Genomic DNA, 22,789 nt, shown 5'->3' with positions numbered 1-22,789 from the left:
TTACTCCTTACTCCTTTCCGGTTCCGGCGCTGTCGAGAGAGGCAGCCTGTCGAGGTAGCTCCGTGTCTTTGTGTTTTTTCTTAACGTCTTTTGTTTACTTTTTACTTTTTTTACTTCGCAACTTTTTTGGATTACACACTTTGAGGAGTGTTTTCATTCTATCCTATGGATATGGATCTATTACAATGCTCCAGCGGCAACAAACTTGTGTACACAAGGAATCAGCTGCTTGCAATACGACGGAATGCTGGTAGGGTTCACGTAGGAGGAGCTGTGGTGCTTTCGGGGGTGCACAGCGGGAGTTAAAGTGAGGACTAGGCGCCGGGAGAATAAGTGGAAACACAAGCCCTCAGTTCCTTCGATGGTTATGGGAAACGTGAACTCACTGGCCAACAAGACTGACGAACTGGCTGCCCTGGTAAGAAATCAGAAACTGTACAGGGATTGTAGTTTGCTATGCTTTACGGAGACGTGGCTAACAAGCCATATCCCCCCAGCTAACGTTGAGCTGCCCGGCTTCAGTGTAGCTCGTTTGGACAGAGACAGTAACCTTTCTGGCAAAAAGAAGGGAGGCGGACTGGTGCTATACATAAACAATAGATGGTGCAATCCCAGACATGTTACAGTGAAGGAGACTGTATGCTGTAAGGATGTGGAGTTACTAGCGGTCAGTCTACGACCATACTACATGCCAAGGGAGTTTTCGCACGCCATTGTTGTTTGTGTCCACGTGCCGCCTCAAGCCCTCCCGGACACAGCGTGTGACGTCATTCACTCTACAGTCGCTAGGCTCCAAACTCAGCACAGTGATGCCTTCTTTGCGATCTCTGGTGACTTCAACCACATTACACTGGATTCCACCCTCACAAACTTTTACCAGTTTGTTGACTGCCCAACTAGGAAAAACAGGACAATAGATCTCATGTATGCAAACGTGAGGGATGCTTACAGTGCCACCCCCCTTCCCCCACTGGGGAAGTCGGACCATAACCTCATTCATTTGCAGCCAATGTACAAGCCAAAAGTTCAGAGGCTACCAGTTGCCACGCCACCTTCAGGAAGTGGACACGAAGCGGATGAGGCTTTGAGAGACTGCTTTGAGTCCACTGACTGGAGTGTGCTACTGAATGGAGAGGACTTAGAGGAGGTCACACATTGCACTACTGACTATCTGAACTTCTGTATGGACATTGTTGTTCCCACAAGGACTGTACGCTGCTATCCAAATAACAAGCCTTGGATAACCAGTAATGTCAAGACCCTTCTCAATAGGAAAAAAAGGGCGTTTAAGGAGGGGGACATGGCAGAGCTGAGGCGAGTACAGGGGGAACTCAAGATTAAGCTGAAAGAGGCTAAGGAGGACTACAGAAGGAAGATGGAACAGACGCTGCAAGATAACAACATGAAGGAGGTGTGGGAATGTATGAAATCAATCACTGGCCTTAAGAAGAGCAGCAGCTCTGTTGAGGGAGACCTGGACAGGGCGAACCAGCTGAACCACTTTTACAACAGGTTCGATTGCCCAGCCCCCACCCCACATCATTACCAGTGCAACACTCACCCCCACCATCACTGGATATTGCACCCCTCCCCCACATGGCTACCACGAACAAAGAGCTGACAACGACCTCAGTCAACAGCCATCAGACACACAGACCTCAGATGCTGCCCCCCTCCCCTCCCTTCCCCATCACTGCTGATAAGGCTATCGCACCTCTCCCCCACATGGTGACCACGAGCAGTGCGACAACATTGGCTTCAGCCAATGGCCATCAGTCTCTAGCCACACGACAACCATCACAGAAGCACCCCTCTTCCTCCTCACCCTCCATTCGCCTCATCCCCCCCATCATTTCAGCGGACCAAGTAAGTTATCTTTTAAAAAAACTCCATCCTCGTAAGGCAGCCGGGCCTGACAGACTGTGTCCAAGGCTGCTCAAGGCCTGTGCTGCTGAACTGGGGGAGCCACTGAAGCACATCTTCAACTGGAGTCTACGTCTCGGACAAGTTCCAACACTGTGGAAGACATCATGTCTCACCCCCGTTCCCAAGAAACCACACCCCAGCGAGCTTAATGACTTCAGGCCTGTCGCTCTAACATCACATGTGATGAAACAATGGAGCTGCTGGTCTTAGGTATGCTCAGACCCCAGGTGCATGCACTAGACCCTTTACAGTTTGCATACCAGGAGAAAGTGGGCGGGACGATGCCATCACTTATCTTCTACACAGGTCACATTCTCACCTTGACAAGGGGAAAAGTGCTGTGAGAATCATGTTCTTTGATTTCTCAAGTGCTTTTAACACCATCTAACCCCTCAGACTGGGAGACAAGCTCTTGCAGATGGGTGTGGACACTCACCTGGTAACCTGGATTACAGATTACCTGACTGGGATGACCACAGTTCGTCAGACTGAAGAACTGCCTCTCTGACACTGTGATCAGCAGCACTGGAGCGCCACAGGGAACTGTGCTCTCTCCAGTCCTGTTCACCCTGTACACATCTGACTTCCGCTACAACACCGAGTCATGCCACATGCAGAAGTTTTCTGATGATACTGCAATTGTGGGGTGTATCAGGGACGAGCAAGAGGAGGAGGACAGGAGCCTGGTGGAGGACTTTGTGCAGTGGTGCAAACTCAATCACCTTCAACTAAACACTTCAAAGACCAAGGAGATGGTGGTGGATTTCCGAAGGTCTAAGCCCGCTCTGCTACCAGTCTCCATTGATGGGGTCAATGTGGAGGTGGTAAGCACCTACAAGTATCTGGGTCTCCACCTGGACAATAAACTGGACTGGTCAACCAACACTGATGCACTCTACAAGAAAGGTCAGAGCAGGCTGTACTTCCTGAGGGGCTGGCTGGTTAGCTGCGGTCCTTCAATGTGTGCAGCAAGCTCCTCAGGATGTTCTATCAGTCTCTGTTGTGGCCAGCGCCCTCTTCTATGCAGTGGTATGCTGGGAGGAAGCACAAAGAAGAAGGATGCTGGGCGACTTGACAGGCTGGTAAGGAAGGCTGGCTCTGTAGTGGGAGCTGAACTGGAGTGCATCACTTCAATATCTGACAAAAGGACCCTAAACAAACTGATCAACATCTTGGACAATGAATGTCACCCACTCTACAGCACTATTAAAAAGCAAAAGAGCTTGATCAGCTGGAGACTTCGCTCACTGCCATGCACAACTGAAAGGCTGAGGAAGTCATTTGTCCCCAGGGCCATTGAACTGTTCAATGCCTCACTAAAGGGAAGAGGAGAGATAGACTTCTTTGCTTGGTCTGTCTGCCTCTCCACCCTCTCCATGTTTGAGTACTGACTGCCCACTACTGCTTTACTACTGTTTTACTATTGTACACAGCCTAATGTTTTTACTACTGTTTTCCTGCTACACTGTTTTTGCATATATATATAGCACACATGATCAATGGCTGCGGTCAGGCTTCTGCTACAATACTGAATGAATGAATGGCTATAACCCTATTACCTCAACCTGTTCTTGCACTGACATAGTTTTTTATTTTACCTTGTCTACATTATACTTTACTCTCCTATTTGTCCATATTATTTATGCTGGTCTCTAGACCTTATTCTTGCACTGTTGGACTAATGTTGGACTACTTTTTGCACCTTCACCATGGCACTCACTCTCTTGAGCACCTTGCCAGGCACACATAACTATAGAACTATGATTTGACTACTTTTTGCACTTTCACCATGACACTCACTCTCTTGAGCACCTTGCCATGCACACATAACTAAGGACTATGGTTGGACTACTTTTTGCACCTTCACCATGACACTCACTCTCTTGAGCACCTTGCCATGCACACATAACTAAGGACTATGGTTGGACTACTTTTTGCACCTTCACCATGACACTCACTCTCTTGAGCACCTTGCCATGCACACATAACTAAGGACTATGGTTGGACTACTTTTTGCACCTTCACCATGACACTCACTCTCTTGAGCACCTTGCCATGCACACATAACTAAGGACTATGGTTGGACTACTTTTTGCACCTTCACCATGACACTCACTCTCTTGAGCACCTTGCCATGCACACATAACTAAGGACTATGGTTGGACTACTTTTTGCACCTTCACCATGACACTCACTCTCTTGAGCACCTTGCCATGCACACATAACTAAGGACTATGGTTTGACTACTGTTTGCACCTTCACCATGACACTCACTCTCTTGAGCACCTTACCAGTCCCGGCCCTGTCACTACAAGCGTCTTATGCTTGATCACCCTCAAGCACATTGGACTTTCTTAATTTAATTTATATAGTGTATTTAGTATTTAGTTTTGTTAGTTTTCTTATCTTTCTTATCTTCTACTGTCTTTATTGTACAGTGGAGTTTAGTTATATGTTTATACTTATACTTATGTTTACCATTTCTGCTGTAAGTGCATGTTGTGTGTGATGTCTGTATGGTACTGAGACCCTTAAATTTCCCCTTGGGGATCAATAAAGTATCTATCTATCTATCTATCTATCTATCTATTGTCTATCTATCTATTGTGATTGGCTCAGCAGCTAAGTATAAGGGTGACATGAATCTATATGAATTAAGTTATTTTGTTAACCAACAGGACACAAAGAGTGAGGGGAAATGAAAGTCTATCTACCCAAGTTAGCTTGCTAACCAAAATTAAGAGTGAGAGTAAATATTGATTTTAGGAAGTATTTGCAGGAGGTCCAATCTATTGAAGGTCAGACAGATGAAAGCACACAATCTTATAAATATCTATATTGTGTGTGTGTGTGTTTCTGTGTGTGTGTGTGTGTAGAGTTGATGTTAACAGAAAATCAGCATGTCCAGACTCTCACCGTCATGGCTGAAAGTCTAAGGTGGGGCCTTCAAGAGGAATGTCAGCTGGGAAGCGATGTGATTGGACAGATTTTGCCTTGTGTGGACAAGCTCCTCCCCTTGCATCAGAATTTTCTCTGTGCTATGGAAACACGACAGCGTGAATCCACTGATCCCAGCAACCCAAAAAACTTCCTAATTCACCGCATCGGAGACATTCTCACAGAACAGGTGTGTGTGTGTCTCTCTCTCTCTCTGCCATACACACAATATCTTTGTTTTTGTCATAGGTCTCTGGTGAGTTTGGCACAAAGATGATGATGATGATGATGATGGTGGTTGTGTGTGTGTTTCAGTTCTCAGGGGAGCATGGTGCAGAGATTATGATGATGATGGTGGTGGTGTGTGTGTGTGTTTCAGTTCTCAGGGAAGCATGGTTCAGAGATGATGATGATGATGGTGTGTGTGTGTTTCCGTTCTCAGGGGAGCATGGTTCAAAGATGATGATGATAGTGTGTGTGTGTGTGTGTGTGTGTGTGTGTGTGTGTGTGTGTGTGTTTCAGTTCTCAGGGGAGCATGGTGCAGAGATGATGATGATGATGGTGGTGGTGGTGTGTGTTTGTGTGTGTGTGTGTGTGTGTTTCAGTTCTCAGGGGAGCATGGTGCAGAGATTACTGCTCTATATGGAGAGTTCTGCAGCAAACACACACATGCTGTTAACCTTTACAAACAGATACTGCAAAACAACAGAAAACTACAGGCCTTCATCAAGGTAATGCACACACACACACACACACACTGTTAACCCTTTAGGCGCCAGAGGGTTTTTTCCGAAACGATCAATTTTGACATCTTCATTTCAAAAGGCTATATCTTAAAAGTGATAAGAGATAGAGACTTTCTGTAAATTAGAGAAATATTAAGGATGACCCAAAGTTTATATATAATGTGCATATTATGACGTCATATGGTGGCGGCCATCTTGGATTATAGAATTTTAATGAAAAGTTGCATGTTTGAATGATAAAATGCACCACTTCTTCCCCCCCAAAATGTCCCTCACCTTCTGTATGCTATATTGCACAATACTGAATGCTCAGGTAAATAGTAAGTAGTGAACAAACTGTGTAAATCATTACTAATAAATGGCAGAAACAAACCAAATGCATGTAGCGGTAGACTGGCCTTTTGCTGTAGAGATTTTCCATTTACTACATACAGTAGGCACTCTGATTCCATGTATGGGGCACATATATATTATTCAGATGACACACAAACACAAGTAGACAAGACCTGTTTAGTTCAAAAGCTCACTTGCCACGGCAAGGCACAGATCAAGAGTGAGATGACGAGACAAGACAAGAGACAATGTTAGTATTTTTTTTTTTTTTTTGATGTTTTTTTTTTTTTTTTTCTTAGCTGACAAAGACACACACATCACAAGGACATGAACACACAAAAAGGAACACATAGTGTATGTCCTAAATGATCAGGGAAATAGATAGCAAATCAACAGTGTAAATCATTACTAATAAATGGCTGACATTTTTTTTTTTATGTAGCAGGCCTTTTGCTGTAGAGATAATGACTCCCTATCCCTATCCATACAGGGCCGGCATTCCCATCATCTTGTGATAGACTATGCATGACCTAATGTGTGTGTGTGGGAGAGGGAGAGAGCGTGTCACCACCTCCACCATGCGAGCAGCATGGCCAGATCTGCCCTCGCGGCCAGTGGAAAGGAGAGAATTTTAACATGAGCTCGGACTAGGCCTACTGTCATTCTCATTGCGACTCCCCACACTGCCACTACGTTTCCCCCTAACTGTCCTATGAGCACTTCGACCTCGTCCTAACATACCCAGTGGCATTAGACAAAGGCTCCACCACGCTACTGTTGCCGCGATTGACATGGAGAGGCACACGCAGAGAAGACAGAAGCTACGCTTACATGCTTATGGATATTAGGCTACCTCCAGCCTCGTTAGCCCACACCACTAACACCCTGCTAACTTCCCGATGAACACCCGAATCCGCGGAAACATTATTCCCACCAGTGACATTGGGCAAACGATTCAACGTTTGTGCTTGGTGTAAGCTAAACCATGGAGTAAACTCTCACTTTGTCCAGCTGCATCATTGCAAGGCAGGGACGCATCTGAAGCCTCACTAAACGAATCACCGTCATTTTCTGAAGGCAGATATTCCCCTTCAGAATCAGGGCCCGCGAATAGAAGACCCAACACTTCATTTCAGGTAAACTTTTTTGATGCCATTAGACGATAATCTAATGCAAATACTCGCTGACGTTGACAATATCGCTCTGATAAAGTAGCTCACACGCGCACACTAGCTCGGCATTGCACGCGACTGATTCACTGCAGCTGTAGCGCGAAAGTTTTGTTTAAAGCATGACTTTTTTTCGACTCAGGGATGACGTATGACTTGTCTGCCATCCTATTTGACTAAATCGGCCGTTTTATTCAGTACCGCATCTTGTCGACTAAAGTCGACTGTGGCGCCTAGAGGGTTAACCTTTACAGACAGCTACTGCAAAATAACAGAAAACTACAGGCAAAATAACAGAAAACTACAGGCCTTCATCAAGGTAATCGCGCGCACACACACATACGCGCGCACGCACGCACACATACACACACACACACACACACACACACACACATGCACGCACACACGCACACACACACACACGCAAGATAAACACAGAGGCTGGCTTACCCCTGCTTGTGCGTTTGCTTGTGACGTGTGTGTGTGTGTGCGTTGTGTGTGTGTGTGCGTTTGCTTGTGACGTGTGTGTGTGTGACGTGTGTGTGTGCGTTTGCTTGTGATGTGTGTGTGTGTGCGTTTGAGTGTGTCGTGTGTGTGTGCGTGTGTTTGCTTGTGACGTGTGTGACATGTATGTGTGTGTGCGTTGGCTTGTGATGTGTGTGTGTGCCTGTGTGTTGCAGCAGCAGAGACGGAATGGTGAGCTGAAAAGAAGAGAAATTCCCGAACTCCTCCTACTGGTCACTCAGAGAATCACCAAGTATCCCATTCTACTGGAGAGACTCCTGCAATACACAGATGGTACTCTCCCTCTCTTTCTCTCTCTCCCTCCCTCTCCCTCTTTTTTTCTCTCTTTCTTTCTCTCTCTCCCTCTTTCTCTTTCTCTCTCTCACTCCCTCCCTCTCTCTCCCTCTTTCTATCTCTCTTTCTTTCTCTCTCTCTCCCTCCCTCTCTCAATTCAATTCAATTAAATTCAAATAAGCTTTATTGACATGACAAGAGTGCTTGTGTTGTCAAAACATGTATACAGATTCAGTACATAAATATATAAGATAAACAAAACAATGTTGATTAAATAATAGTAATAAATAAATTATAATAAAAGAGAATATTCATTTAATTAAAAAATAATAATGAATGAATGAATAATAATAATAATAATAATAATAATAATAATAATAATAAACAAATAAAAAATTGAGACTATGTTTAGATTTCTGCTCTTTGTCCATTATGTGTTTTCTCTCAGTTTGTGGCACTTAAACACAAACTGAGCAGAGAGTGTTCTTCCTCACCTAGGAGGGTTTTCATTTTTGAATTGTCGTGTAGACCTTTAAATTGTGGGTTTTTTTCTAGAAATTTAGGGTATTCTCTCTCTCCCTCCCTCTCTCTCTCTCTCTCTCTCTCTCTCACACACACACACTCACACTCATAACAACACAACAAAATAAACCCACAAAATGACCCAACCAATTAACCAAAACAGCTGCAACTCGCTCTTTGGTTGATAAAACAACCCAGACATATTTAGACAGTACACCAAAGTGTTAATGTGCATGTGTGGTCATATTTATGTACATTTATTCTTGTCCGTTTATTGTTTTGTGTGTGTGAATTTTTTTGTTTTGCGTATGTGTGTACAAGTGTGTGTACAAGTGTGTGTACAATAAAACAGAAACATCAACCAGAGAAGATCTCTCATCTTAATTAACTCAAAACACCTGTAAAGGTTTCCTGAGCCTTAAATCTCCCAGTCTGGTTCAATACACACAACCACAATCATCGGGAGGACTGCAGACTTGACAGTTGTCCAAAAAACAATCATTAGCCCTATTCTGACAGGATTAGTTTTATGTTGAGATGTGGGGTAAAGTCATTTTACCACAGAATGTCTGTAATATAAATGGCAAATTCGCACGGGATTATGACATCTCTGTATACTATCAGAAGTGGGAGGGGTAACTTGATCTATGCACTTCCTCCCTGTTGCTATGTTGGTACTATGTTGCTTCCTGATGTCACATCCATACATCCAACATGTCCTGAGTAATGTTTACTCAGTAGTTCAGTGTCAAGTTCAAATGTATTTGTCATATGCTCAATATGTCAATGACAACTGTAGGCTCCGAATAAAAGCTTGTGGTGAGAATCAGGTATTCTACAGGCTACAGCTGAAAAAATATCACATAAATTCACCGTCCTTGTTGATTACATTGGTAGCCTATTTACTTTACCAGGCAAAATCATCACCCTGTGGTTGCCTTGCATTGTTTATGACCGAATGCTTCTTCAAGCGCCTCCATGCTCAAACAAATGTAGAAAACTATGATTAAACAGGATATAATTAATATAATATAATCTACATACATTTTTACAGAGGATCCTATTCGGATGGGATTAATATTACCCAAGGTATTTTCTCTGGGCCATTTTACAGAAGGTAAAAGTTGCCATAATTTCTACTGACATTGTCTGTAAAAATGTCTGACATGGTGCATTCGGACGGGGGTAAAACCCCAGGTAAGAATACTGTGCACCACTTCTCCATGTGAAACCCGTCTGAATAGGGCTATTAAGACTCTCCACAAGGAGGGTAAGACACAGACGGTAATTGCTGAAAGGGCAGGCTGTTCACAAAGTGCTGTATAAAAGCATATTTGTGGAGGGGAAAGTGTGGTAGGAAAAGCATATTTGTGGAGGGGAAAGTGTGGTAGGAAAAGATGCACAAGCAAAAGGGATGACTGCAGCCTTGACAGGATTGTGAAGTCTAGACGAGTTAACAACTGGGGGAGAGCTTCACAAGGAGTGGACAGAGCCTGGGGCTACGCACAGACATGTTCCGGAAATGGGTTCAGTGGTCCAAGGTACTCTTCTCAGATGAGAGCAAATGTTGCATTTCATTTAGAAATCAAGGTCCTCTTCTCAGATGAGAGCAGATGTTGCATTTCATTTAGAAATCAAGGTCCCAGAGTCTGGAGGAAGAGTGGAGAGGAACAACAGCCAAGTTGCTTGAAGTCCAGAGTGACGTTTCCACAGTCAGTGATGATTAGGGGTGCAATATTTTTCCCCTTGAGGATCAATAAAGTATTTTTTGTCAATCTATCTATCTATGTCATCTGCTGGTGTTGGTCCAGTCAATGCAGCCATCCACCAGGAGATTTTAGACCACTTTCTTCCATCTGCTAATAACAAGCTTCCTGGAGATGGAGATGGTGATTCCTGGAGATGGTGATGTCCTACTCCAGCAGGACTTGCCACCTGCCCCCAGTTCCACCTGCCCACAGTGCCACCTGCCCACAGTGCCATCTGTCCCCAGTGCCCCCTGCCCACAGTGCCATTTGCCCCCAGTGCCACCTGCCCACACCTGCCCCCAGTGCCCACATTGCCACCTGCCCCCAGTGCCCACAGTGCCACCTGCCCCCAGTGCCACCTGCTCACAGTGCCAAAAGTACCACAAAGTGGTTTGCTGACCTTGGTACAGTATTGCTATGCTTAATTGGCCAGCCAACTCGCCTGACCTGTGCCCATAGAAAAGCTAAGGGGTATTGTCAAAAGGAAATTGAAACACACCAGACCCAACAACATACATAAGCTGAAGGCTGTTATCAAAGCTGTTTCAATTGACTTTATTTTTCCTTTAGGGAACTTTGTTCTCTGCATTTATCATGCTAAAGAGTTTGAATACACCGTCTGGTCCTACTTGGACACGTCATCAGTGAAGAACCCGGGTTCATAGGGTGTTTCGGGTCTTAAATCTTCATACACCTTCACCCAGGTGACCCAGCCGGGGGTGATCAGTCCCCGGCTTGTGTCCAAGTGGCCTGTTGCTCCACAGATTCTCCCTACGGATCCACAGCCACCGCGAGACCCTCTCTGCTGCCTATAAGATGTTTGTGGTGGCTTTTTTCAATTGCAGTCCTTTCACTCCAAGGAGTTTGAGGGTTCGCAGCAGTGAGCGGCCAGTGAAGCCTCGGCACCCGACCTCGACTGGCTCACAGCGAGCTTTCCAACCGTTGAACTCATGGGCCTCTTTAATACGGTCTTCCCAGACAGTCAGTTCCAGGATAACCACTTGCTTGGAAGACTCAGATGTTAGCACCATGTTCGGGCAGAGAGAAGTGGCTGCGATGTTGCCTGGGAACTTGAGCTGTCTTCCTAGGTCGACTTGAATCTGTCAGTCACAAGCTGTGGTGAGGAGCCCTCCTGTAGAGCTAGGCCGGTGGTGTTGTTCCTTCTGCCCAGCTCTAATGAAGGTGACTGATTGTTTGATGGCTGCCTGGGTCTTTCTGTTCTGGATCACTGTGCAGATGGAGTCCGCCAAAGCCTTTAGCACCTGGTCGTGGCGCCAGCGGTACCGCCCCTCCCCTAGCACTTTTGAGGTGCAGGTTGGCTGGGCTTGGGAGGACGTCATAGACGAATTGGACAAGAAACCTGATCTGAAGTGGCTCGGCTTTCCAGAGCTCTGCCCAGGTAATCCTGCGGGGATCTGCATGTTCCCACCTGGTCCACGCTCCTTGTTTGGGGAGGCCAGATCTGTCAATCACTGTCAGCCAGGTAGTCAGGTCGCACTTGGTTTGTTTTAAGGCAGCTGAGTCCTTCAGGGAGCTATCAAAGATCTCCAGGCTCTTGACCTGTTTTTCAGTCACTGATGGAATCATGGTCTTTCCCAGGGCAAAGCGGAAACGGTCGGACACTTTACCCTTCTTTAGGACCAGAGACCTGGACTTGGCAGGCTTGAAGCTCATCCTTGCCCAGGAGATGAGCCATTCAAGCCCCTGGAGGAGCCATCTGCACCCTGGAACAGATGTTGTCATCACTGTTAAGTCGTCCATAGGGAGGGAAAGTAATCTCATCGCCATCTAGTGGTTGCGTTCCTAGAGTTTAGCGGAGTGGATGGGATTTTTTTTTTAGAAAAAATATATCTCGGTGCACATTGGGATCTTAATTTAATGCCTTCCATATGTTAGGCACTGGAGTCACCTCTATTGCTTCAAGTGGTCATACCTTATTTTTAGGATCAGTTGAATTGTTTTGAGTTTTTGTCATAACACTGTGATAAGGAACTACAGCTGCATGTGACGTCACATGTTTGGGCGCTTAATCTCTAACTGATCAATACACAATTTGCTTAACTGGCTTAACATATTTTTGTAATAACGGAACGTGATGTAAACCGCGTGGTGATAACCTTTATGTCAGGATAACTGGTGTTGTGCTTCTACTCACATGAAGAGCTAGCTGTAAGTGTTAAGTGTCAATGCTAACCAGGCTAATAAACAAACCATGGTACCGTGAGTAACGTTGAAGGGTAAAGTCACGTGACTTCTTTTGTAGTTCGCTTATGAAACAAAAGGAGGAATTTCAATTTTCTTAAATAAGGCAAAATAGGGTCTGACATTTTCACAGTTAGAATATTATTACTGTATAGACACTGAAAAATATTTTTGGTGGATAACATCGCTGATTTGGCTTCACAATATTTTTTTTAAAATAGGTCTATGGGACTTAACATTGGAGCTGCTCTTCGATAGGAACGCAACCACTTGGGGCACTGGGTTTCACTTTCCCTCCCTATGAAGGCTCTTATGGGGGGCTGTCTCCCAGATCTTGACTTGGGCCCTCTGCATTCCACCTCGGCCTACTTGACAATCATGTTCATGGCCAGTGCGAAAAGAGATACAGAGATTGTGCAGTCAGTGAATATCCCCTTTTGAAGTTGATGCCAGGAGGATGTTACTTGGCCTGAAGAGACTCACGCACTGAAGTTGTTGTAATAGTCTATGATGACGATGCAGATCTTGACAGGAACATGGTGTCTTGCCAGTGCGGTTTCAACAAGCTTGAATGGAATAGATCTGTAGGCATTGGCCAGATCGAGCCAGAGAGCTGCCAGATCTCCTTTGCTCTCAATATTTCCAATGCATGGGGTCCGCTGGCGAAAAGTCCCACTTTCCTTGGAAATGTAATTTAGAATGATTTCGAATTGTCAGAAAGGACTAATCGTAGGCTATGCGTTCGAAATGTCAGAATGACAAATCATGTCTGTGGGCACATTTCAAACGTTCACATCTCGGTACACCTAGAGGCACCAAATTTGACACAGTAGTGTCTGTAGCCTAGAACAAGATCACATGGTCAAACACCCTCTAATCCAGTGGTCTCCAACACCGTGCCCTTGGGCACCAGGTAGCCCACGGAACGGCTATGAGGCGCCCCCAGCGCACCTTCTAAAAATAGCCAACAGGTCGCCTGCAGATCACGCTCTGTCTGAGCAGGACTGTGCATTACCTTTTTTGTCAGATCATGGAGAGATTTCAGGTGTGCAATAACTTTAAAAGGAGTTTTCATATGTTAGGGTGGTGTGGGCGATTACTATTGAAATGTTAAAACCGAATTGTCCACTGAAATCAGAACTTAAACAACCCCTGAATTCATAATGGTGGGTGGGTATACATTTGCAAATTGTAACCCAAATTATTAATTGCACAAAAATATTTTTTTTTTGTTAAAAGAAATTGAATAGATTCCCTGTGCAAACTTTGAAATGAACAAACTGAACAAAAATGTTGGTAGTGTTGCATAGGCTATTGATATTAAAGTTAAAATATAGTTGCTTAATATATAAAGACTTATAGGCCTACACAATATTGATAATTTAAAAGTAAATTATCAAAATTCTATTGTTTAGGAGGACTACCCTCGCCAAAAAAGGGTGAGGGTGAGGGTATGTTTGTTTCAAATGAGTTGCCCTCCATATGATTTTGGGTCTTCAGGTAGCCCTCATTCACAAAAAGGGGTGAGGGTATGTTTATTTCAAATGAGTTGCCCTCCATATGATTTTGAGTCTTCAGGTAGCCCTCATTCCCAAAAAGGTTGGAGATCCCTGCTCTAATCCATTCGGGGAACAAACCAAGTCAAAGTTCTTCGTCAAGCTCCGTTATTCCACATTTTATTAACACACACAAACACTATTTTATACACTACTAAAAATAACTACTAAAAATAACTATTTACAAAAAACAAACAAAAAATATTTACAAACTATCGGTGGGCTGTGGTGGTGGCAGAGGAGATCACCTGCGGCGGCGGCTGAAGAGGAGGCACCCCCACCACCATCGGCCAACAGCTGACAAGCCCTCTAATCGGGACGGCCTCGTAGAGCACCCTCGAGTATGAAACATGTGTCCATTCCATGGGGACGGCCTCGTAGAGCACCCTCGAGTATGAAACATGTGTCCATTCCATGGGGACGGCCCGTAGAGCACCCTCGAGTATGAAACATGTGTCCATTCCATGGGGACGGCCTCATTACAGCACCTTCGAATTATGAAACATGTGTCCATTCCATGGGGACGGCCTCATTACAGCACCCTCAGTATGAAACATGTGTCCATTCCATGGGGGCGGCCTCGTACAGCACCCTCGAGTATGAAACGTGTCCATTCCAAGGGGACGGCCTCGTAGAGCACCCTCGAGTATGAAACATGTGTCCATTCCATGGGGACGGCCTCGTAGAGCACCCTCGAGTATGAAACATGTGTCCATTCCATGGGGACGGCCTCGTAGAGCACCCTCGAGTATGAAACATGTCCATTCCATGGCCGTAGCACAAACGGAAGCTTCAAAACATGTAGAGGGTTAGTAGTTAGTAGTAACATGTAGAGCAGTGTTTCCCAACCTGTAGAGGGACAAAAAACAGACATGTGGCGAAGGTGCGACATTTTGGAGTAGTTCGGACAATTTGAAGTCGCTTCAGACACAAGACTATCTTTATCTCAAAGTAACATTTACTTTGTTCCGAATTATCCCAAATTCTTCCGAAAGGGGATAATTACACATCAGTGCCTCCCACAGCATTTTTGGGGCTGTTACCAGTGTTCCCAATTGGAAGTCATGCATTGGAATAGGCCTTTATCACGGCAGCCGAAGTAGGAAGTGAACAGCCCTGTTCCTGTGTGAGCACAGGTGTTTCTAATTAGGTGTCAGATTCGGCCACAGTTACTTCAGCCAGTGGCCTCGTTGATGTTTTTAGGAACACCTGTGGTTTGTCTGCCAACAGTAAAGTGAACAGCCCTGCTTCAGCTGCCTGTGGGCTGCTGTGATAAAGGCCAATTGAAACGGTCAAGTGTCCAACTTTTCTGTCATTTGTCCCAACTTTCATCCATTTGTCCAGCACATTGCCATTGTGGAACGTTCAGTTGCAATTCCAATGCATCCCCATGCAATCGTCCTGACAATTGGGAGCGCTCATTTCCGAGCCCTTTCCTTGCCCTTCCTTCAGTGCCATTCTGCTCTCCTCAGTGAGATGAGTCTCTTCCTCACGATGTTTGTGAGTTCTGACAGGGCAGTCCTTTCTTCTTCCTTGGCCATCTTGAACTGACGTCTCAGGGATTTTAGTTTTTGTCTCTGCTGACTGATCTTGGCTTCTCTGTGGTTGAGCTTTGCTGGTTTGCTATCTCCACGTCTTTCCTTGACACCAAACCGCTCTGCTTCCACGTTCATTATGATGGTACACATGGTCTGGAGCTTCTGGTCGACACTGCCCTTTGAGATGGATATCAGGCACTTGTCCACATCTTTGTTCAGCTTAAGCCACTCCTTATTGTTTGCGGCAGGCCACTTCACCCTGCGGTGTTCCGATTTCCTGCTTGGTTTGGGGTTTGTGTGGCTTGGAGGTTCTGGGTACTGTGGGGAGATTCCGGACCTGGCTCCTCCTCCGTCTCACCAGGTTCTGCAGCCTGCAACCTCTTGTGCATTTTACTCATCCTGGGGTAGTGTGCACATATACAGACACACACACGGAGCCCACACACACACCCGGAGCAGTGGGCAGCCCTTCACACACATGGAGCCCACACACACACCCAGAGCAGTGGGCAGCAAAGGCATTTTCATTGTGTATAGGGGTGTGACAACCCATGGGCTTGTAGCTGCTGGCCCTTTAAGTGCCTAATTGCTGCCGTGCTCTCACCTGTCCCTGTCCCTTTATATTTCCCATTTTAGGCCCATGCTGGCAGAAGGGATGGACCAATACACACACACACACAGACACATACACACATACAGAGACACACACACACACACACACAGACACACACACACCATTTAGGCCCATGCTGGCAGAGGGGAGGGACCAACACACACACACACCATTTAGGCCCATGCTGGCAGAAGGGATTGACAGGTGGCAGACGGGCATCCCTTTGCATTGTTTCTTTGGTTCGCCTTCTCTTGCATAACAACACCTTACTCCTCATGCATCCATTTACTCACCTACATACTGAATACCGATTACTCCTACTGACACATTTAAACTTACGCAGTACTTTTTGTTACATTAGTTAATAAATTCTTAAGTTAAAATATGTGTCCTCTGTTTTGTGATGACTTGGAGCCAGGTTGTCGGGGGCTCATCTACTTTAGTTAATCCAGTTGGTTTTTGAGATTTGGCTTTAAATTGGCTGTTTGGGTTTTTTGGGAGGTGCTTGCTCTTTGTTTGAAATTTGTTTGTGATCTGGCCTGGTTAAATTGTAAGGTTGATGCTCTCTGTGAGCATTTGTTTGATTGATAATTGACCTGTTGGGAGGACACGACTGTACGGTTTGTTTGCATTTCGGAATTCATGTCGGAAGGTCCAACTCCAACGTTGTAAGTCACCTGTGTTTGTGTGTAGGCCTACAATTTTGTTAAACTCCCTGGTTAGGCATAGCGTCGTGTCTTCTTTGGGGCATGTCAGTTTGGGGTGGTTAGTGTTTTGGTCAACGTGGTAGTATTTGCAGGGCACTTCATCGGGGCACTTCCAAGGCTCTGCTGGAACCAGTGGGGTTGACAGGTGGCAGACGGGCATCCTTTTGCATTGTTTCTTTGGTTCGCCTTCTCTTGCATAACAACACCTTACTCCTCATGCATCCATTTACTCACCTACATACTGAATACCGATTACTCCTACTGACACATTTAAACTTACGCAGTACTTTTTGTTACATTAGTTAATAAATTCTTAAGTTAAAATATGTGTCCTCTGTTTTGTGATGACTTGGAGCCAGGTTGTCGGGGCTCATCTACTTTAGTTAATCCAGTTGGTTTTTGAGATTTGGCTTTAAATTGGCTGTTTGGGTTTTTTGGGAGGTGCTTGCTCTTTGTTTGAAATTTGTTTGTGATCTGGCCTGGTTAAATTGTAAGGTTGATGCTCTCTGTGAGCATTTGTTTGATTGATAATTGACCTGTTGGGAGGACACGACTGTAACGGTTTGTTTGCATTTCGAATTCATGTCGGAAGGTCCAACTCCAACGTTGTAAGTCACCTGTGTTTGTGTGTAGGCCTACAATTTTGTTAAACTCCCTGGTTAGGCATGGCATGTCAGTTTGGGGTGGTTAGTGTTTTGGTCTGTATTTGCTCGGGGGCACTTCCGAGTGGCATGTGTTTAATAATAACGCTCTGCTGGAACCAGTGGGGTGCGTTACTGTATTACAGTCGTGTTTAATAACGCTCTGCTGGAACCAGTGCCAGAGTTGTCGAGGAAGAGAGGGGGATCTTTTTCGATTGCTCTGGTCTGTGCATAATTATTATCAGTAACTACATGAAGAGCTAGGGTTGATTGCTCTGGTCTGTGCATAATTACCCTTATCAGTAACTACATGAAGAGCTAGGGTTGATGTTAATTAGTTGGGCTTGGGTATAGTTAGCAGGGAGACCTGATTACTGATATACTGGTTTACTTTGTAGGCTACACATTGTGACGTGTGTTGACTTTTCGACATGGATATTGCCAAATTTGTTCAGAGGAGTCTCCTTCAGAGGAGTTTTTGGAGTCGTGCACCAAAGAGAAATTGTTGAATATCGCGGAGCATTATGATATTGACATTTTTGAAAAGAGTAAGCGACTTAAGGATGATCTTAAAGCTGAGTTAAGAAAGGGTTTATTTGAAAAGCATGTTTTGGTTGCGCCTGTCACGTCTAATTTGCCATCTCTTCCCAGTCCATCTTTTACTGGTCAATTTACATTCAAACAGCAGAAAGAACTTATGAAAATGCAGATGGAACATGAGCGTTTAACAAGTCATGAGAAGTATGCTATTTACAACGCCAAAGTAAAATATAAATATATCGCAACTCTAGGGGAGCTCTAGATCTGCCAAAAATAGACCTGAAACTGCATAGGATTGCTTTTAAGTCTATGATGTTGGTTTGGCTATTCGTTGATTCACTCACCTGCCAAAGTGAAGATTTATTTAGATTAATTAATCACAGAGTATGTGTTTATTGTATTGTGTATGTGTTAATTGTTTGTGTATGTTTGTTGTATATGTATCTGTTGTTTAGTGTGTGAAGATGTGTTTGTCATTCTGTTTGTATGTTGTAGCATCAGCCACATAACATTACTAATTGTAATTGTCTTAACATGTCTATGTAATCTAACACCTGGCTACATAACATGTGTGTGTATTTATTTGTTGTGTGTATGTGTGTGTCTGTCTGTGTGTGTATTCATGTGTTTGTTGTGTGTGTGTGTGTGTGTGTGCTCCAGAGGCCAGTGGGGACGCATGTGTGTGTATTTATTTATTGTGTGTGTATTCATGTGTGTGTGTGTATTTATGTGTGTGTGTGTGTGGTTGTGTGTGTATCCATGTGTGTGTGTGTGTGTGCTCCAGAGGCCAGTGGAGACGTGTGTGTGTGTATTTATTTATTGTGTGTGTATTCATGTGTGTGTGTGTATTTATGTGTGTGTGTGTGTGTGTGTGTGCTCGTTTCAGAGGCCAGTGGAGACGTGTGTGTGCGTATTCATGTGTGTGTGTATTTATGTGTATTTGTGTGTGTGTGTGTGTGTGTATTCATGTGTGTGTGTATTTATGTGTATTCATGTATGTGTGTGTATTTGTGTGTGTGTGTATTCATGTGTGTGTGTGCTCCAGAGGCCAGTGGAGACGCGCGTGTGTGTGTGTGTCTGTGTATTCATGTGTGTGTGTGTGTATTCATGTGTATTCATGTGTGTGTGTGTGTGTATTCATGTGTATTCATGTGTGTGTGTGTATTCATGTGTGTGTGTGTGTTCATGTGTGTGTGTGTGTGTATGTGTGTATTTATTTATTGTGTGTGTATTCATGTGTGTGTGTGTGTGCTCCAGAGGGCAGTGGAGACGTGTGTGTGTGTGTGTGTGTGTGTGTATTCATGTGTGTGTGTGTGTGTGTGTGTATTCATGTGTGTGTGTGTGTGTGTGTGTATTCATGTGTGTGTGTGTGCTCCAGAGGCCAGTGGAGACGTGTGTGTGTGTGTGTGTGTGTATTCATGTGTGTGTGTGTGTATTCATGTGTGTGTGTGTGTGTGTGTGTTCATGTGTGTGTGTGTGTGTGTGTGTGTGTGTATTTATTTATTGTGTGTGTATTCATGTGTGTGTGTGTGTGCTCCAGAGGGCAGTGGAGACGGTGTGTGTGTGTGTGTGTGTGTATTCATGTGTGTGTGTGTGTATTCATGTGTGTGTGTGTATTCATGTGTATTCATGTGTGTGTGTGTGTGTGTTCTCCAGAGGCCAGTGGGGACGCGTGTATGTGTGTGTGTGTGTGTGTATTCGTGTGTGTGTGTATTCATGTGTGTGTGTGTGTGCTCCAGAGGCCAGTGGAGACGCGTGTGTGTGTCGACAAGCGCTGCGGGCATTGCGGTGTGTGCTGAGTGGCGTGGAGCAGAGTGTGTGTGAGCGGCAGAAGGAGCAGACCTTCACACACATCATGCAGCGGCTAGACAGCAGGAGTGTGACACGCCTGCGCAATGGAGAGACCTTCAGCAAGCAGCAGCTCACACACACACACTCCACACACACTCACACACAGTGGACCCCTCATCTGCAGAACCAGCTCTGGAAGGCTTAGAGGTAAATATACCCCTAACCTATATATATATACTGCACATATATATTACATAATATAATATACATATATATACTGCACATCAGAACTAAAGATTGAGTTGATCACTATGTACATCAGAACTAAAGATTGAGTTGATCTCTAAAAATAACATTGTTCGTGTTCTAGGACCCTGGGAACATTAAAAGTTACTGAACTGAAAGTTAGCTAGCTAGCTAGCTCGGTTAACAGGCAAAATTAAATAATTTATTCTGTGTCCGAAAGAGTGTTTCATTGGCATCACACACAAGCAATGACAATAAAATAGTACACATAATTATATTAGATAGATAGATAGATAGATAGATAGATAGATAGATAGATTTATTGATCCCCAAGGGGAAATTCAAGAATTCATTAAGGCGAGACACTACAGGTGAATAGGGTAAAATTTTAAAATAATAGACATCACCATGAAACTTCCTCAGTTGATTACTTACACAAGTATGAACAAAAAATGTATTACAAGTTTTTGAAATTCGAATGTTTGATTATGCAAATTAGGCATTATCTCATTAAATATGCGCAAATTTGCATATATTTTCGGTAGATAGATCTGAACATATGATAAAGCCAGGTACACAATTATTTTTTCATTTTGTTTGCATACAAGATGAAAATAAAATTACAGAGGGATTTCAGGATATCTGCTTTCATTACCTAGGAAATCAGAATATACTGTCCATAGCCTTAAAAAATCGATTTTTGCCATATATTTTTGATTAAAATGTCACATAAATCAGGCCAGGAATGATTTATTAACAAATCCCTCTGTAAATATCTTCAGAACACTGCTAAGTGTATATCTGGAAAGTTTGGTGTACATAGGTGCTACATAGGCTGAGATGTTTCTACTGGAAAATGAGAAAAACTCAATTTGAGAAAACAGCCTTGGAACACAGCCAAGAGATTCCATTCTCAGCCTAGACTCGCCTTTGAACTTTCGCGATTGGTTGCGGTTACAAAGGAAGTGTCCATATTTGGATAGCACAACGTCATGCAGGAAAAACAGAGCTTTCCAACGGTAGGCCTACTACACGTTATGCTTTGTATCACGGTCGCGGTAGAGCATGAAACGTTAGAAGACTAACTTTTGGTGAATTTAGGAGAAATATACAGGCGCGAGTAGACAAAATGTAATGAAATAAACACCTAAATGTGTAAATCGGGCTTTGTTGTAGTAGTGTGAAAGAATACATACTAAGGTAGCAAATTAACCCAAAATCTCGAAATTGACCAGCGCATGAAAAAACAATGTTTTCACCTGCCGTGTCTCGCCTTAGTATTTTGTGATTGCTTATTCAGAGAAAAGTTTATGTTTTGAGGTAATTTCCTGGGTTGACGGGCACCATCAGAGATTTGTCCACAGGCTGGGAACTACACATGTCTAGTGACAGCTGGAACAGCCATACAGACTCCTTCTCCTCTCTTTGTGTCCTTCCCCCAATCTGTAGAATGTCTGGGAGTTCTCCTTAGTGACATCTTGATGTTTCTCCAGGAGAAGGAACAGAAGCTCACCTTTGCAGCTCTGGTACTTCACATACATACAAAATGCAGCCCATTATAACCCACATACAAACATGCACACAACAACAACAACATGGGCAAAATGCAGCCCATTATAACCTATATACAAACATGCACACAACAACATGGGCAAAATGCAGCCCATTATAACCCATATACAAACATGGGCAAAATGCATGTGTGTGTATGTGCATATGTGTACAAGTGTGTGTGTTTTAGGAGCAGAAGGCTGCATGTGTGTATATGTGCATATGTGTACACGTGTGTGTGTTTTAGGAGCAGAAGGCTGCATGTGTGTGTATGCGCATATGTGTACACGTGTGTGTGTGTTTTAGGAGCAGAAGGCTGCAGTGGTCTCCGTGCAGAGACTTATAGTGAGAGAGGTAGCCAATCAGGAGCGAGGCCTGTTCCTCATCACAGAGTCATCCACAGGGCCTGAGATGTATGAGATCCACACACACACGCGTGAGGACCGCAACACCTGGCTTGCACACCTCACTAAAGCTGCTCATAGGTATGACACACACTCGTGAGGACCGCAACACACTCATGTCTAGTGTGGCTAACACACTCATGTCTAGCGCAGCTAACACACTCATGTCTAGTGTGGCTAACACACTCATGTCTAGCACAGCTAACACACTCATGTCTAGTGTGGCTAACACACTCATGTCTAGCACAGCTAACACGCTCATGTCTAGTGTGGCTAACACACTCATGTCTAGGCTCACATGCTAACACACTCATGTCTAGCGCAGCTAACACACTCATGTCTAGTGCAGCTAACACACTCATGTCTAGCGCAGCTAACGAACTCATGTCTAGCACAGCTAACACACTAATATTATTAGCTAACTAATAAAAATCAATGTGTACATGCAGTTTAAGATGACATTGCGTTACATGGTGGCCCTGTGTGTGGTCAGTCTCCTAGGTAACAAGACCAAAGCTGTGTCAGATGATGATGATTTCAAGTCCCAAAATATACAAGGTCACCAAGGTATGTGTATATATACTCAATCATAGGTTACCATAGGCCAAGTTGTAGAAGTCTTCAAAGTAAACACATATGCTCACTTATAGTTGTGATAATGTGTGTGTGTGTGTGTGTGTAATCCCTACTCTCTCTGGATATGCAGGTGTGTGTTGTCCTGGAGGAGAAACTTAGAGTGTTTACTGACCTTAGTGGCCGGAGACAAACTGACCTGTTAGTGTGGCCCCGCCCACACAACATACCACAAGCCTCAACCCTCC

The 22,789-nt window shown here is 44.4% G+C and overlaps 1 protein-coding gene across 1 annotated transcript in view; it reads left to right on the top strand.

Annotated features, from left to right (window-relative positions):
- Positions 1 to 22,535, top strand: part of LOC125310768 (rho guanine nucleotide exchange factor 28-like) — a 33,097-nt gene extending 10,562 nt beyond the window's left edge. The window contains exons 4-10 of the mRNA XM_048268447.1: positions 4,803 to 5,053; positions 5,469 to 5,594; positions 7,792 to 7,909; positions 19,716 to 19,974; positions 21,463 to 21,539; positions 21,871 to 22,049; positions 22,462 to 22,535. Coding sequence (XP_048124404.1) covers positions 4,808 to 5,053; positions 5,469 to 5,594; positions 7,792 to 7,909; positions 19,716 to 19,972 — 747 coding nt within the window. The 5' untranslated portion in view covers positions 4,803 to 4,807 and the 3' untranslated portion in view covers positions 19,973 to 19,974; positions 21,463 to 21,539; positions 21,871 to 22,049; positions 22,462 to 22,535. The remainder of the gene's footprint in view (positions 1 to 4,802; positions 5,054 to 5,468; positions 5,595 to 7,791; positions 7,910 to 19,715; positions 19,975 to 21,462; positions 21,540 to 21,870; positions 22,050 to 22,461) is intronic.
- The last annotated feature ends 254 nt before the right edge of the window (positions 22,536 to 22,789 follow it).

Source organism: Alosa alosa, chromosome 17 (assembly GCF_017589495.1).
Source record: "Alosa alosa isolate M-15738 ecotype Scorff River chromosome 17, AALO_Geno_1.1, whole genome shotgun sequence".
Lineage (NCBI taxonomy): Eukaryota > Metazoa > Chordata > Actinopteri > Clupeiformes > Clupeidae > Alosa > Alosa alosa.
Note: the sequence above shows the minus strand (reverse complement) of the source record. Positions and strands in the feature narration are given on the sequence as shown.